At 36.5% G+C, this 17,542-nt stretch overlaps 1 protein-coding gene across 3 annotated transcripts in view; it reads right to left on the reverse strand.

Moving 5' to 3' along the window:
- Nucleotides 1-17,542, reverse strand: part of ICA1 (islet cell autoantigen 1) — a 71,696-nt gene that overhangs the window by 38,260 nt on the left and 15,894 nt on the right. For all 3 annotated transcript variants that reach the window (XM_027684758.1, XM_027684757.1, XM_027684756.1), the window contains 3 exons: nucleotides 17,357-17,429; nucleotides 15,541-15,664; nucleotides 13,147-13,345 (listed from right to left, as the gene is read on the reverse strand). In XM_027684758.1, coding sequence (XP_027540559.1) covers nucleotides 13,147-13,345; nucleotides 15,541-15,664; nucleotides 17,357-17,429 — 396 coding nt within the window. The remainder of the gene's footprint in view (nucleotides 1-13,146; nucleotides 13,346-15,540; nucleotides 15,665-17,356; nucleotides 17,430-17,542) is intronic.

The raw sequence follows: 17,542 nt of genomic DNA on the forward strand, positions 1-17,542 counted from the left end.
ATTTTTTTTTTCACTCTGTGTTTTGCTTCCACCCAAAGCCAAGTTGGATCTGCAAAAGCATTTCAGTTCAGGCTTAGCAATGGGGAAAAAAAGGCAGGCAAGAACAAAATGTCCGACCAAATATGTAAATTCTTTTCTGTAAAAACAATGATAGATTAGGGCTTTCCAGCCCAGAAGAAAGAGAGAACTAAGGAGGAATATTAAGGATAGCCATCATACGACATATACACAAGTTGTAAAAGACCAGACTTTGGCCAACACAGGAACCAGAGGTCGTTATACCAAACCAGCCATTCGAACTCAACACAAGGGCAATAGATCTTTACACAACATCCGTGTCTGCAGGGCAGCTCTCTAATCACACTCGTGCATTGGGATGGCCAGAATTTACATTGGTTCAAAAGGCAACTAGACAATTTAATAGGAAAACAAACAAATCCTATGTCCTGTGATGTCTTCACTGGTCACAGCACTACAAGAAAATGCCACTGTTTATTTGCTCTATGCAACTCCCAGATGGCTACCACTGGTTACCAACGAAGAAAAATGATGGACAGGCAGCACAGATACTTCAAATGAGCTTTTCCAGCCTAACAGCTGTGTAACTGCAGATTTGCCATTATAAAAATTCAAAATCACAATGAGTTATAAAATTTTATAACTGTTAGAGGTGCCAGGGTATATTCAAGCACTGCCTATGTACATCTGCCTATGCCCAAACTATGTGATTTCTGCTTAAGTAACAGAAATCACATACAGATGCTTCACATATTGTAATTGTAAGACACTATGTAAGTTTTGCATTCACACAGATTCATTTGGAGAAGGGGTAGGGGCAATTTTGAGGTGCTCCAACATTTCTACAATTGCAACTGCAGTGCAGAGGGGAGGTTACATCTCAGTACTTTACTATCAAAAACTTTTGTACCCCCTTGTACAGAAGCCTACATATACATTAAGACTCCTCATTCAAGTCCCAGAGGGTTGCCTGCTGAGTGAAAATTTTACTCATGGTATTTAAGTGGGGAGTGGAATACTAAACAGTGTTATTGTCTACATGAAACCTCTGGGAAAAAGTATATCTAGATAATTTTTTAGCTCCACTTTTTTAGAAGGCAGTCTGCTAAAAACAAATATTGTTGAAACAGCCTTACTACTGCGTTAGATATTTTATCAGAACAATAAAAGATACTATAAATTCATATGAAAAGAGTCTTCAACTAAGAATTGAAAAATTAAATAGTTGCTATTCAATCAACATGATGTTCTAATTTTAGATGCCTCAAGAGAATGTGGTTCTTTTCCTTGACTGTTTTAACCTTTTTTGATGTGAATTTGACATACTTCCCTCCTACTATTAACACTATAGTAGTGCAAAGACATGGACCCAAACATGTCTTTGCAGCAGCAAAGTATCATTACATTCAAATCAAATTTATCTAAGACACGAAAACTATTTGTGGCAAGTAATATAGCTCTCTGTACTAAATAACAACATTCTGAACAGCTGCCCTGCAGCAATAGAAATATACTTCCTTCTTCATTATTAAAAAATAATTTTGTCCCCTCACAGGAAAAAAACCCAACACACACAACAGGTTGTAGGGTACTGCCCAACAGCAACAGAAGACTTCTGAAGTTTTTTTCTAAGGAATTACCAGGAATTAAGGAGGTATTTATTCCTCCTCCTTCCTGATTTTTGCCCTTCTAGTATGGCCCAGTGAAGGGGGAGAGTGCCACCTCTGCAGAATCCTTTCCACTTATCCAGCAGCTGGACACAGCCCTGACCAAAGTCTCGTTTCTCAGCACAATCCAGCAAGTTCATCCAGCCAAAAACCAGACAACAAAATCTTCAGCTTTAAGTCTCACAACAGCTTTCACAAACAGAACCCACAGTGCAGCCCCAGAATATGAATCCAATTGCTTAACATAAAAAAATTGCAACAAAACATAAAAAGGAATATTCACAGACAATACAATTTATCAACTTTAAAAAAAAATGTCTATCAAATACAACATGCAACCGACTCTCAAATGTATGATGTGGATCACTTCCATAATTCCAACCACTATTTACTGTAAAATGAAGGAAAGTCTGTTAAATTTAATAAGCTGAAAGCAATAATAGTCTTCAATTTTTCAGAACTGCACTCAAAGTCATTATCAAAATTATGATCACAGTACAACATAAAAAAATCAGACAAAGTAAAAAGCCATCACTGAGTCACCCCATTTTAAAACATTCAAGAGCCTTTGAGCTCACAGCCCAAGAAATGAAGAGGGTATGTTATTTTTCTACAGGTTAACTAAACTGTTTTAACAACAATTTTGAATTAAACAGATGCTAACTATGTTTACACAGAACTTATTTCATATTAAGAGTTGTTTACTTGAATTTAAGCTTGAGGAAATACATTTTTAAGCTAAATAGATAGATGCTATTCTCAAAATGTAGTGAGTGTTTACAGAGTTCTGCCCTGGTTCAGCTTCATCTAGGCACCACCTTTCAGAAAAGCAGCATCTCCGCATAGCCATATATCTTCCACAGAAAAACAGCTATATATAGTCTTGGCTTTTCCTTTCCAAAAATCTTCCTCCACTCTTCAAATACATAGCCCTATACTCCTTACATGTTGCCAAACAACTTATCTCCTGCCTGTGCAGAAAGAAATCAGCTCCAAATGAATGTGTCCACACTTTATGCAGTGTGGGACCTGGCCTCCCTCAGCAGCTTTGATCCAAAAAGCTGTAGTTCTTATTCCAAAGAGAGGTTCAGAGGGAAATAAAGGGGTGCAGTCAGCAGCAACATCCCAGCTGACATTACTGCTTACTACACGAGGCCTCTCCTCTGATTTTACCCAGCATAAAGACAAACTACTCATGGTCAATCTGTTTAACTTCAAACTGTATCAAAGGAGGGAGTTTTAATGCAGTGTGATATGGGACAGCTGAGAGCTGGAGCACACACAGCCTCTCTTCCCAACTCATTCACATTGGATTGTTACAGGAATAAACTGTATATGAAAGCAGCACTACCTCTCAGAGCTTACACCTTCTGGCTACTCTCCGATTATCGGTAGGCAGAGAACTTAACATGCTCCTCAAGACATTGTATTAATTTTTACAGCTTGGGTCCATATGCAAATTGTTTTAAAAAGGGAATAAACATGAAATGACAATTTAAATGAAGGGAAGGCAGCAAATATATAGCTTCTAGCCTCACTAGAGAATCTGCTTTTTTTCCTCCTTTAAGAAGCCTAGTTACATGCCTCAACTTTCTGCTGGTAACAGGTTCCAGTATTAGTCAAACCTAAAATGTGTGCTTTACTAGGCTGAAAGGAAAAAAAATACAAAAAACACATGTTGACACTAATAGAGACCTTGAAGCAAGGACATACAAAGAAAATATTCATGTGACCAGGAGACTCTTAAATTGAATACAGAATGACATTCATCTAAATAGCATTGCTTCAGAGTTTGGGGATAGACTTGTACATTTCAAGCCTCAAATGCAGTTTCAGTAGGGAGCACGCATCTGTCAGCCTGCAGACGTAAGTCATTACCACCACAGCGTGCTTGGATATACCATTGCAAACTACAAATGCATGCACATTTTCATGCATGGATATATATCCTCTGTAGGGAAGAGTTTGGTCCTGGTAACTCGAAACGTCTCCTGTCCTGAAACGGCTATGAAGGAGTTGATAAAATCCAACAGTTCTTTGCACAGATACAAATAAGTTTATGCAGTTTGAAAACAAAGAGTTACATTTTATTAGTATCATGAAAGTCTCTAAGTTGCCAAAAATCATTGCAAAGATTTGTAGCAAGAAGCAGGCCAACCAAAATAAATGGCAAAAGCAAAGAAATAAGCTTTTAGAGCCGAAAGATCTTATACAGCTCTAAACCAGGCATAACCTGGACTTAGGGCTAAAAGTGCTGAGAATTGCTGAGTTTATTATAACTCAATTGTGTTAATCACATTAGACATTCTGAGAGCAAAGGATGGTTGGCCACATGGTGCACGGGGGGGAATGCTGGCAAGTGGAGAGCAATTAGACAGCCAGCTCCTGCAGAAAACTGAAACAGGTAATTTTACTACCTTTGAACACAGAAAGACCAGGGAGGTGATGTAAACAAAATTGTAATATAGCATAAAACTAATATGTCTACTATGCCCAGGATTGTATTCATGTAGTAATTACACAGTTCAGTTTATCTGATTTACTGCAGATTATTTGGAGGTCTTGACTCTTTTAGGTGCGGTGTCCTCATAGTTAAAAAATGCATTTTATATTTTTAATTCCTTTGCATCCAAATTAAATTCTTCTAGGCCTGAGCAAGATTATTACTTGAATCTGGGTTCTTTCTGAGTAGGCTGATGTGAGGAATGAATAAACTGGAATTAGGTAAAGGGGCGTGAAAAGCTCAAGTTCAGGTGCAGTAACAATATCCCCATTGAAAGCACCATAAAACAGGAAGCTGGCCTGCACGATACTTTTGGCCATTACGATGGGCAGCAGGATGGGCAGATGTACAAACTGCCAGGGAATGCCACTGACACAAATCATAGCTGCAAATTACAGCTGGACGTGACAAACAACACTCCAAGAAAGATACCTTTAACAAAATCACTGTGATGACCAAATTCCTTGAATATTCAGTCCCCAGATGCTCTCACTGTCCTAAGTGCAAAGCCACTCTGTTTACAGTGTTAATGTAGGAGTAGAATTCCTGTAAGTTGAGGTTTTGTGTTTCATTTTCTATTTAACCTTTTGGCAAAGAATACGAAATGACACCCACTAATGATCAAGATTCATTTGTAAGTCTGTTGTACATAATCCTCTGCATTGTTATTGCTGTTCCTGGTTGGCATTTAATATATCAATAACTACGCCTTATTTCCCTCAAAATAATTTAATTATATTTTGTCAAGATACAAACTCTGAAAGAGCACAAACTTACAAAAAAACCCCAAGTCTTTCTGTAGTGGTTTTCAGACATCACACTGTGCTACCACAGAAGAAACAACATTCAAAATCTAAGCAGGATTCATGCAGAGCCCTGAATCAGAGATGGTGGTATATTAGCCCTTTTTTTGGTTAGAACAGTACCTTTTGTTTGTTCACTTTTTTTAATCCTGACTAATTTATTTTCATTATGTAAAGGAGGAAAATCAAACATAGCATCTTTTTAATCATTCAGAGCCTATGCAGCATATAACTGAAGAGCAAAGGCCTTATGAGTAAAAGCAGATGGACTACATAACACATGTGCCCAAGCATTTTAGGAAAGTATAAGAAGAATTCCTGGGCAGTGGGGACCACAGAAAAACTTGGTTCTCTTGTGTAAACAATGTTTTCCCCAACAGCTGTATTCCCCTTCCTGTTTATCCTTCTCTCCTGCAGAATTCTCTCAGTTCAGTCACATCTGTATTTCATTTATTTTTTAAAAATATTTCTTTAGCTATCCTCCTAGCCTTTTCAGATTATTAAGGCTGAGGGAATTTTCCAAGTCTCATTTCTTTTTTCACAATCTACTCTGTTCACATTTTTACACTTCATTTAGGTTCTGAATTCACATAATGATCCACATGGGTGAGGAGCTTTGCCCACACAGACTGGTTTGCAGGGTTAGAGTTTTCATGTGAGCAACAGAAATTCTCTAGGCAATTATCTTTTCTTTCCCATTTTAAGATCAAAACACAACAGAATAAGTGAAAATAGTGTTCAGTTGTTCCTTTCTTTTTAAAAAAAATCCAATATTAAATTTAATATTTACACATTTCTATAATTATTAGACAAGAGAAAAATACTTGGAGCTCAATTTTTATCCCACCATGTTTGAGAGAGTCTTTTTAATATTGGGACTAATAACAATTGTTACACTATTGATTAGACTACTCATTAGACTATTAATTAACTAATTGTTAGACTATTGATTTAAATCACTGATTTTTTTAATATATTTGTTGTACTCTGTTGAAACATTTTAATTTCTGCTACTTAAGTGAATAGAATTTTTTTGGATGTGTCTACCTGCCGTTTCTTGAAATAAAAACCAGTCTGAAAATGCACAATTAAACCAAGTCTACTCTTTTTTAATTTCAGCTAGGTTACATGAAACAAGGTTGTTAAAAAACTATATTGTATCTGTAGTCTAGCACTTAATTTTATTTTACTTTACAGCCATTTTGCTGAGTCTCACCTCAAACTCTTCTTTCTTAAAAATAACTGAACAGATGATGAACCATCTCTCAAGGGCAAGCATTAATCTCTGGAAGCAACTATATTCTACAAGCAATACCTCTAAAGATGATGTAATCTGTTCCAAGAAGCCTGTTTCTATTTTTAAGTGGCATACTCTTATTATGCTTTTAAAAGGGCATCTCCATCACACATTGTTACTTTGCTTTCAACCCACTAACAATCATCAGGGATATTTAATACACACGAAATAGCTTCAGAAAATAATTGATTTTATATTATTGTCTACTCTGAGTCTTACAAATGGTACCTGAAATGGTAATTTAAAGTTATAAGACTACAAAATGCTTTCACTGTGAAGAATATTTCTGCTTAAGGTCACGTTTTCAAAAAAAGTACATCTTTCACAACTGCCTTAAAATGCTTGAGTATTTTGTATGTGAAGTATCTTGGAATGTTTTGGGTTCTCCACTTAATGTTACTGAATGTGACATTGGAGAACACAGAAAAATCATTACAGCATAAACTGCACAGAGAAACACACTCAGCACTGGAACTACATCTGTTTTTACAAGGAGAGGCAATAACGACAAAGCAACAACTACAATTTTGATTGAAGAGAACTTTTTTTTGTGTGTTTTGTTTTTCACTACCATGCTTTCTAGGTAAATCATTAAATTTAGCATTTCCAACACAATATACTTTCATATTTAAAAAATCCAACCTCAAACCCCATGTTTTAGCTGCTAATCCCTAACAGAAAGAAACCAAGCATACTCTTGGGTGGCACAGGCATGTCACAAGAAGTGATATGTGTAGGTGTTGCTTATCATCATATCCTAAAAGCGTGCTGTTATCTCTTCATCTCTGCCATCACATTGCTACACTAAGATGAGGATCTCAGGGTGCAGTTTGACACCATCTTACTAATTTTAGAGCATGCAGCTATCTTGCAGTGAGTATTACTGGATCTCCTGGAAACCTCAGCTGTTCATCTAACAAGGAGCAGCAGTAATCCAAATCAGCAAAGAGATTTGGTGGGGGCTTTTTTTTAGAGTAAGATTTTGAACCAAGAGTGATAAAAATCATATCTATTAAAGTGATAGACTTTACCATCTCACATTCCTATCATTATTTTTCACATTGCAGTGCCACACATCGCATATCTAATGAATGGTCTACTACAACTACTCGGATCTTTCTGATACCTCTGGAGCACAAACACCATCATGTCCCCTCTCACATGTAGAGGCCTACATTATTGCCACCTCAAGGTAAAGGTTTATTAGATGAAGTTGGAATTTAATGTGGAATTATCACCTAAAAAGAAACAGAGACAACTGCTGTCTACAACTTCTTTTTAAATAATTTTTTTTAGTTTTTAAAACCCAGAGTTGGTCAATAGTGACTACCCTAGCTGGCTTTAAACATCTATCAGTTACACTGCAATTTGTAACTATGGCAACTGAGAGTCTATTGATTACACCACTATGACTGCAATGGCCAAAGACACTGGTGTACTTTGCTGCTTGGAAACCAGAAGACTTTCCAGCTCAACATCGTCTGCAGATGTAATTAGCATTAGCACATTTTCTTTTGGTTGGCTTTTAATAATTGAACGAGGACATCACCAATATCCACAAAACTTCTAAGAGAGTCACCCTCAACTGAATAATATTTATTAGATGTAGAAAAACACTCGGAAAATATATTACAGATGCACAATTTTGTCCTGGCAGGAAGAGAGTTTAGTTAAACTTCAAGTTATTTTCCATCTTTAAATTCTATGATCCTTTGAAACTTTGTTTAGTGTTCCTCAGCCAATATTCTCAACTCTCATCTCCCAAGAGCTCTTATTTTTCTAGCAAAGCTAAATTCATTTTCCTCGTAATCACTCATAAGGAACTGCAACATCCAGATTTGTAATTTTTTCCCCATTAATACTTTGATTGAAAATGCAAAACAAAAAAAACCTCCAACCTGTAATGTAACTCATAAACCTGTGTTTTTACTTGCTCTTCAGTTTGCTAGCCTCTAAATGCCTATAGGTTTCCTTTTAATTTTTTTTTACCAGAAACTAAAATTTAGTTTCCAAGGATGGTAACTGCCAAGTCTGTTCTCGTTTCAAAGATCAGCATCATATTTGGTTTTTCTCCTTTCCTAGGCTTTTTGCATTTTCCCAACTCTCCAAGTTTTCAAAAGTAACAGAGAATTAAGAAAAAAAATTAAAATAATACTCCAGTAAATTTCCACAGTGCCTTCAGGTTTGCAGGGCTGTTTGCAGTTGATGCTAATGGATATGTGAGTAGCAGATGATGCTGTAATGTGGTACAGTGCCTTCATCATCACACAAGCCAAATCTCATGCCAGGCAGTGCTAATAGGCAAGGGGGCAGCAGGGGGACTGAGATGTAGGTCTCGAGCCTCACTGAAAGGCCACGGCAGATGTATCTTATCCAGACTTGCTGCGATCTTTACAATGAATACATATACTTCAGTGTTTCCTTTCTGACCTTTAAATCAATGGATTTATTTAGATCTTCATTATTTCCCAGCTGTCCACACAGGGTTTAACTTTTATTTTTTAAAGATATTTAAAGAGAACTTGCATAGATCAGCTACTCCCTTCATTGGTATATTTATAACAACAACAGTTTAACTTATTGTTATGTCATTATGAGTTCTTCTTGAACTTTCCTTTTCCTCAGTGCCTTTCCTTTTCTCTTGCCAGATTTATCTTTAAAATGCCATTTAAGGGCATTCATTTTGTTTCAAGTATATAGAGGGCTACAACTAGGAAGAAGTGGAGATAAACTGTATCCAAACAACTCAGCTGCAAGCTTGAAAGTTTCTCAACGGTTGCATGCAAAGTAACAGCTTGACATTAAGGGCTCTGTAATAATTCAGGATCTTTGGGGGGATATCTTGACAAATCTCTTCTACAGTAAAATCTATTCCACTTAGTTAACACCTCTGAAATAGTTCAGGGTTCAGCAAAGAAGCCCAGCACAAACCATGCTACTTGTTTCCATCACAGATCCCATGCAACTATATTGATCAACACTCAACTCTTTTTGCAGATAACACCTAGTCTAATGCATAGTGTTTTAAATACTCAAATATTAATTCCTGTAATATCCAAGTACCATAGACAGATACAAGACTTGCACAGTATGCCAAGCAGATCAATCCAATAGCACTTAGAAAGCTCTGCTGCAACCAGCCCATGCATCACTCTTTACCCTTATGCAGCTTCAACCCATTCTTTGTCCCATCTGAGATTCATTTGGTTCATAGAGAAGCACAGCTCCTAGGAAAGCAGATTTGGCAAAAGCAGAGGTCTACACAACAGGGAGAAACAGAGCCCAAACATCCAGGTACCCAGTTCTCAGTACACTGCTGCAGTGCAGCTTGTCCCAGGGATCCCAGCATAGCCATTGGGTATTTACAAACATACTCTAGAGCTTTGGTTCAAGCCTCAGAACAAAGGGAAAGCAGAGGAGTAGAAGAATGGAAGTGAAAAAGAAATACAGAAAGGATTAATTTGCTTTATCAACGTAGCACGATAAATAACCTATCATGTCACAGATGCAATTTTTCTTATAGTTAGCCTAGAGGTCAGCATGATAATTTTTTTCAGCTCTCACTTTTTACTTGTTATGGGTGGCACTGAAATGCATACACACTGTCACATTCCTTCTCAGAAAATGCCTGGAAAAGCTTCCTGGACATCAGCACTTGGGCAATTTGGTCTATATTTTTACAACATGACAGCACAGCTCATGTTATAGTGTACAGTCTCCAGACAGATAAAACAGCCTAGATTTAAGAACCTTAAAAACCTGATCAGTGTGGAGAATTTGGTGAAGGGGTATTAGCTCATTCAGATTCTCCTAAATATCACAGAATCCCTCAAGGAACACTTCAAACTCCGAACTCGGGATGGAAGACCTCTATATCCAGAACAGCACTGGATTGTTCATAAAAAATGTTAATAGAAAAAAAAAGAATAAAGTTATATAGCATTTATAGAATTCTGCAGTGAAAGCTAAAACTTCATCTATTTCCTTATTTTGACTCAAGTAGCTACAATCACAGAGATATCTTCAAACAACAATGTAAAAAGGCTGCTCTACAGTGTTCTGAGAGACTTTGAAAGTCTGGGTCTTGCATACTTAGGCTGACGCCTTAAGAATAGCATTAGAAAATTCTTTCATGTACCTCATTGTTTTGAAAGAGAGCTACAAAATGCCAGCATTTTAACTCAGATTTTATCAGCTCTGAAAATACTGACTCAACTATTGATCTTTTAGCCTGAGCTATTCTGAGGGAAGGTATGAAAACCCCATCTGGATTGATTTAGCTTTGGTCTCCAAAAACAAGTACCATATCTGTATACATAATGATACATTTAGGATTACATTATAAAAGGCTTCATACTTGAAAAACAGTCCTTTAACCAAGTGATATAAATACTGTTGTTGCACTAGGTGCATTAAAGGTGCACTGCTTACTTGAAATAAAAAAACCAGCACTGTTCACTTGAAATAAAAAAATTTACTGAAGTAATACTTAGAATTTTTACAATCAGAAGTCTGAAAAAAACTCTTTTCAAGTGCTCTGACAGGATCAGCTTCAATAACTATTTGGTGGTGTATCACTCAATATGCAGCTCCAGATCAAAACACTTCTCTCTGGCAATGGCTTTAGAACCAAAAACGTTATACCAGCAATTATAACATCTTTCTCAACGCAAAACTAGCATGACTTCTTAAATTGCTGTTACAGACTCAAAAAAAGCCCTAAAACCTCAGCATTACACTGCCACACCATGGCACAATTAAGATCTGCAAGTAAAAATAGAAAAAAAAGACAATAAAAACTACTCTACTTTAATTATTTAGGACTACCTTATCCATCGTTAGTTTTTGTAAAGCACTAAAAAACACACTTGCATCTTGCTCAGCAACAGCTACCTAGGAACACTATGCTTGAGGATTTTATTTCAGTAATTTTTCCCCCCCAATTAAAAAGGAAAAAGTTTACTTTCTGCAAGTATTAAAATCTTCAAAGACTAATTTGATATGCCTGTTGCACAGATGGCATATGTAGGGAAGTGAATACCAGGGGCATTTCTTTACTTTGTTGGCTACAAAATGTAGAGCTTTTTGTTCTCTGCCAATTCAGTTGACAGACAGTTGGAGAAAAGAACTGTTCAAAAGACTTTCAAGTTTGGGGTATTTTAACCGTTTGAGGTAACAGTACAGAATTTTAGAATCTACATTCACTTCTTCATGTCAGAATTGTAATGGATTTCAGACCTAGAAATATTTCAAAATACTTAGAACTTAGTATTTCCACTTACTACTAAGTTTTGTGAGAACTCTTTAAAAAAAAAATTCTCTTTTTGCTGACCTTGAAGCATAGCAACCCAAAATCACTGAAATTTCATATAAGTTTTTAACTATAGCAGCTCACTGCACAAAACCTACATTATTTTAATTACTTTGTCATCTATATAATTTATGCCTTCCATAGCACTTGTTTTGAAAGAAAGTTATAAATCAGTTTTCTATGACCATTATCAGTACTGCTTTATTCATTCTAACATTCCATTTTTAAGTGTTTTCCTAATAAATCAAACAGTATACATAAGCAATCAGCTGAGGCCAAGACCATGCCAATTATTTTACCTGCAAGAACTTGCCATTACAAACATTTCCCACAAGGCATAATAAAATACATGTCTGGTGCCACAAGACTTACAGGAATATCCTGTACTGAAGCATTAAATAAAGATTAGATGACTAACTCGGGTATCATTTGCTCCATCCTTTCTTTAATTGCTAATGTCACCACTTCAGTTTACAAAAAATGGCACAGCCTAGATGCATGCCAGTCCTTTCCCGTTAGGATGGTTTATTCAAACTTTTAAAGTCCTGAATTAAGTATCTTTTATCTCCAAACACTTTCAGTTACAGATTGCTTAAGCTACTGATGAACAGTGCTTTCTTTTTTAAACATTACCCGTCTCTAAGCCATATGCACACACATGTACATATACACACTTTAATACAATTTCTGTTATTAGACCTTTACTTTCAATTATCAACAATTTCTGTATTTTTTTTTTACTGCTTTTACTCAAAGAACAGGACAGTAGTACCTAAGATCCCAACTCCTCCTGATAGTCAGCATACATAAACAGCAAACTGTGAACATTATAGACTTGTAACAAACTCGGCTCTAGAGCCTCACTAGCAAATGTGAAGTTCTCATGAACATTCCTGAACTAACAGGATCAGCTCAAATAAATTCTATACTCAAACCTGGTAGCAAAACTGCAGACTACCACCTAGGACTTGGGATTTTGGTAGTCTTTTGGGAGGGGAGGAATTTAGCAAACTTGAGTGACACTGAACAAAGACGATTTATGGAGAGTGCATTCCTAGCAGTTTTAGTGTTTAGCAGTTGCCCAAGAGTCACGCCAAACTGCATAAGGAACTTAAAAATAAGCTCCAGATCTACAGCTCCTCCCCAAAATACAAAACCAGCCAATTCTGAAAGTGTTTGTCTTTAACTGCACTCTAAAATTTAGCAGCAGATAGTACAGCATCTGTTTTTCTGTACTCTCAGTTACAAAAATCAATTTTCCCTTTCCCCTCTGACTGCAGACATACCTTCTTCTATTAGTCATTCAGGTATCACAGCTAAGTATTTAAAACTGGATAATCTTCTTTAAAAATATATATTATTTAAATTATAAAGATGCATGCTGAAGTTGAAAACAGTACTGAAAAATGCCTTTCCTTAGAGCCCACACAGAAAAGATCAGTTAAGATAAATGCTTCTGAATTATGTCCTCCTCAGAAGAACCAAAATCATGCTTCATCATCATTTATCAGGCAGCCCCTTCTATGAAACTACAGGAAACTTCATACCTTCCTGAACTTTTCCATCTGCTTATAAAGATCTGGATCCAACTCTTGAGACACATCTTTCATCCAGAGTAGAGCTCCTCTGTATTCAGTCCGATACTGTTCCATTCGGTTTACTGTCAGCCAGGTGTCTGAGATGGCCCTGTATCTGAAAGTCTCCACTTCTTGATATAATCTACTCAAAGGAGTACGGAGTGCTAATCTGGGGGAAGGCATGAAGGAAAGAAAGGAAGGAGAGGAATGTGTTAAACATGTTGTTAAACAAAGGAGTAATGCAGCTACTGACAGCCAAAATAGTTAAGTGCTAGTGTATGTTCAGATAGTTCTGTAACTTGGCTGGGGGTGGACATGAACGGGGTAATTTTGCATGAATATTGTGCTTCCAATCCTCCTGTTCAAGAAGTGAGGTTTTATTTACATGTGTGAGTGAAAAAGGACCCTATTCTAATGCATCTATGTATTTTAGTTTGCCAAGCCGCTTATGTGTATGTTATTACGATTCCCCTTCCGTAAGTTTCATTTAACAACTCTAAAAATGTTCCTGAAGTAATTTATTACTGGATAAATACCACAGTGGTATCAGGATTAACACGTTAAACCCCACAAAAAGCACTTTAATTAGCCATTTAATCTTCAGATGTAAATGTAAATAAAAAAAGTCATCTGTCAAGTAGGTAATTATTGTTTTGTTTTTTTTAAGGAATCTGAACAATTCCTTTGAAAGATATTTATCTTCTGGAAGGATTTGGACATTTTCCTAAATGTTTTTTTCTGGCAACCACACTTTGGAAAGGCAGTAGGGGACACTGTTGTCTTCCCTATGCCATCACTTCAGCTCCTAATGGTATCTCAGAACTAAGTAGGATTACTTCAACTTTTGCTTTGCTTCCTCCTGCTGCTTCTGCTTTCCTATTTCTTGCAAGCAGTGACCTCACTGGAATGGCTTCAATCCATTCCACAAGAGCACAGACTTAGTTTAATGTGCTAGGAAGACCCCCGGCCTAAGAGAATTTCTGATTTCACCTCCAGTAATCAAGAAATTATGTCTTCTTGATCTCCATCTACTGAGCTAGCTATTGGCACGCAACATAAATAAAAGTAGTCCCAACTTCAACATGAGTTTGAGGATAGCTCAAGAGAAGAAAATCAGTTGTTTTTATTTTTATGTGATTTTATTTTAAAAGATGCCCTTAAAAATGCATTGAGCAGGACATATAATAAAATGTGAACATTTAAGTGTGGCTTTTTTGATTTTCCCCCCATTTATTCTCAGTCTACAAATACTTACCTAGACATCCAAAGGAAAATTCAGTTTATGTAGATATGCCATACACTGAGATTTCTACAAACAGTTAAGCTTTATAAAGAAGCAAACCATCAGCACTTTTGCTCAAGGGTGCCTTACGTGCGCTTTTAAGATCCCCTTCATGGTTGTTACCGGAGGTGCTAATGACCAAACTCTAGCCCAAGGTAAACATATTAAATTCTCAGTGCTCTGTATGGAATATTTTATTTTGAGCCAAACAGCTGCACTGTTAAGCTAAAGCTGAGAAGTATCACAATAGTTAAAAGCCCCCCCAAAACCTGTAAAACATAATGGAATAAAATTCTCCCTTGCAAGTGCTGATAAATTTCAAACTTCCGTGGTCCCAATACCGTTAAAAAAAAGCATCATAATACTCATAATGCCATCAGGTACTGTTACTTTTAAACTCCTTGAGCAAACACTGGGTCACTGAGACATCAAGGGCTCTGGGTAACAGCATATGCTTGTGTGCATGTGTGTCCCTCTGGATTCCTTACCTTTTACTGATTTGCTTCTACCTAATCTACGTGAGCTCAGAAGGGATCTTCTAGGATCTTCTCCTGGGGGTGGGGGCTTCATAGTGTAAGGTTAAAGCAGAAAATAACATTCAGACTCCTCCTTTCTCCTCTGTCTACTTGAGATATGAGACTCCATGGTCCAGAAAAAAAAAAGTATTTCCTTACTCATTTCCCTCCCTCCCAGGACCCAGACACCTCTACAGTGAGCCTGTTGTAGCATTTATCTGCAGAGTGAGAACTGCCACCAAGCAGAGGAGGGACCTGACATCAGCTCCCTTACAACCTCACTGCTAGAGAGGCCACAGAGATGCACCAGGATAGCTTTAGAACTGCTGACCTGAATAGGCACTGGAGATATAGACACAGCAGGTCCATAAGACAAAAAGCAGGATCAGGCAAAATTTGAAAAATAAGCCAGTAATATTGACAATACTACAGCAGGTTTGGTCAATAACTTTCCTATCAATTGATTCCTCACACATTTCCAATGGCTAAATGAATTATGCCAGCAATGACTCAACTACGATTATCACATGTACTTTGTAAATCTGACAGTAATGTCGACCCATATACCTTTGCTGAGAAGAAAAGCAGAGGGCCTTTCCTGTAGCTTGCATCATTTTTCCTGCTCTTGTTTTATCCTGAGAACCCTGTGATCGAAGAAATTTCCCCAATTCGTTTTCTTCCTGAGACAGAACTAACAAAAAATAAATGAGTGGTCAAATATGTTATTTAATTGGTTTCTAACAGCTTTAAAACTGCCTACATCAAATAGTTTAAGTCAGTCTAAGTCCAAGCAGCAAAGCAAAAGTAAATAATTTCACAATATTCCTGCATTTCATAAACATAAGATCTGATTTACTTGAGACATTTACAGATATACTTAACAAGAGTCACAAAATTCCATCAATGCCAAAAGACAACAGGAGAAACATGGTATTTCTTGGAAAAAAAAAAAGTAGGTTGGTTAGATTACAAAAAGGGTCTAGTCTTGATTGTAGTATCTTTTAATGTTAGATTTTTGGGGTTCTGTCTGGTTTTGGTTGTTTGGTTTTTAAATTCTTTTTCACCACTTGGACTGCCTCAGCTGATCTTTGGTAGCATACTTTCACAGAAGCTAATTCACCTGCTTTTCTCTTGCTCACCAGTTTTCATGCTTGATTACATAAAAAGTTTTCATATGAAAAGTCTAGCACTTCACTTTAAAGAACATTTATTTTCAAATTACTTTGCAAGATTACTTGACAATTTTAGCATTCTACACTATTCAAACACAACATTTCAACTATCTGAAATATGTCTACCTCAAAGTAACTGATTGTTTTTTAAACAGGAAGAGGAAGAAAAGTGTTTTTACACTGAATTGTTGACTACTTCCAAACTGGGACCACAGATCTTCATGATCCTTACAGAAACATTTCATGATGGCCTTGTCTGTCTCCTATAGTACCAATTTCTTCCCACTATTAAGATGGAGAGTGGTCTAATACAACAAAAGAAGATCTCTTGAAGTCTTCCTGTCATTTTGGTAAAAATGACAGTCAACTCCAATGCAGACTACGGTAGAACTCTGGTAGAACATTCTGCATGCACATCTCTGCATCAGAGATTCCACCTGCTCCTATGGAACTTCTTGAACTCAATACCCTACTAATCTCTATTTCAATTTTACCTCCAGATTCTGAAACATTATCCCTGACTCTTTGGATAGGCAAAAGAAAAATGAAAGGCTTGAGAAAATATGGATAACATTCAAGAAAAGAAGGTAAATTGAAAGATGACTCCAAAGCTGGATTCTCTTCTCCAAGCCAAAAATCACAGCTGCAGAGAATTCTGATTGCAGAGAACCTTTAGCAGACATTTAATACAACTTGCCTTTTGAAACTTCCCAGATTAGGTCCCCGTCTCTTACTAATGACCATCACTAATTACTGTACATTTGTTACAGCCAAGTCAGCATTATCAAATTTATCATAATAGCATGGATTCCTTAATTATAAAACTAGTAATAAGCCAAATATTCTTCATCATCAATCCTGATGGAAAGAAAAACTAAAACAGTTTAGAAAGGAGTTGGGATTTCTAGACAAGAGACTTCTGAATTTAAACAAGCCAAGCAAGCAGTGAGAAAAAGAACTTCAAGAAAGCTTTCTCCAGTAACTATTGCTACCTATCACTGCATTATATCAATATATAAAACTTAAGATCTAGGAAATCTTCAAGCAAACAAGAAAATCTGCTTTTAGCTGTTTGCAAGGAATGTTATTTTTACTTTAAAACAGGATGAAACTAGTAGTTCCCTATTTTAATTTTCCCTTTTTCACTTGTTTAATGGTTCCATAATGCAGACCTTCTTACCATTTTAATTACTGTGTTTGATCATACTTACAACAAATCCTTTTTTGATACAGTTCAATTGCTTTCAGCAACTCCATACATGTTCTCTGAATAGAATGGAACAGCTGATATTGAAACAAAATACACAAAAAGTTTGTTAAGTGCATGCAAGAAATACTGATGAATAAGATACACAGAAGAACTTAATTTTTTGTAGAAATTATTAGGGATCATTATT

Source organism: Neopelma chrysocephalum, unplaced genomic scaffold (genome assembly GCF_003984885.1).
Source record: "Neopelma chrysocephalum unplaced genomic scaffold, ASM398488v2 Primary Assembly neopelma1_67, whole genome shotgun sequence".
NCBI lineage: Eukaryota > Metazoa > Chordata > Aves > Passeriformes > Pipridae > Neopelma > Neopelma chrysocephalum.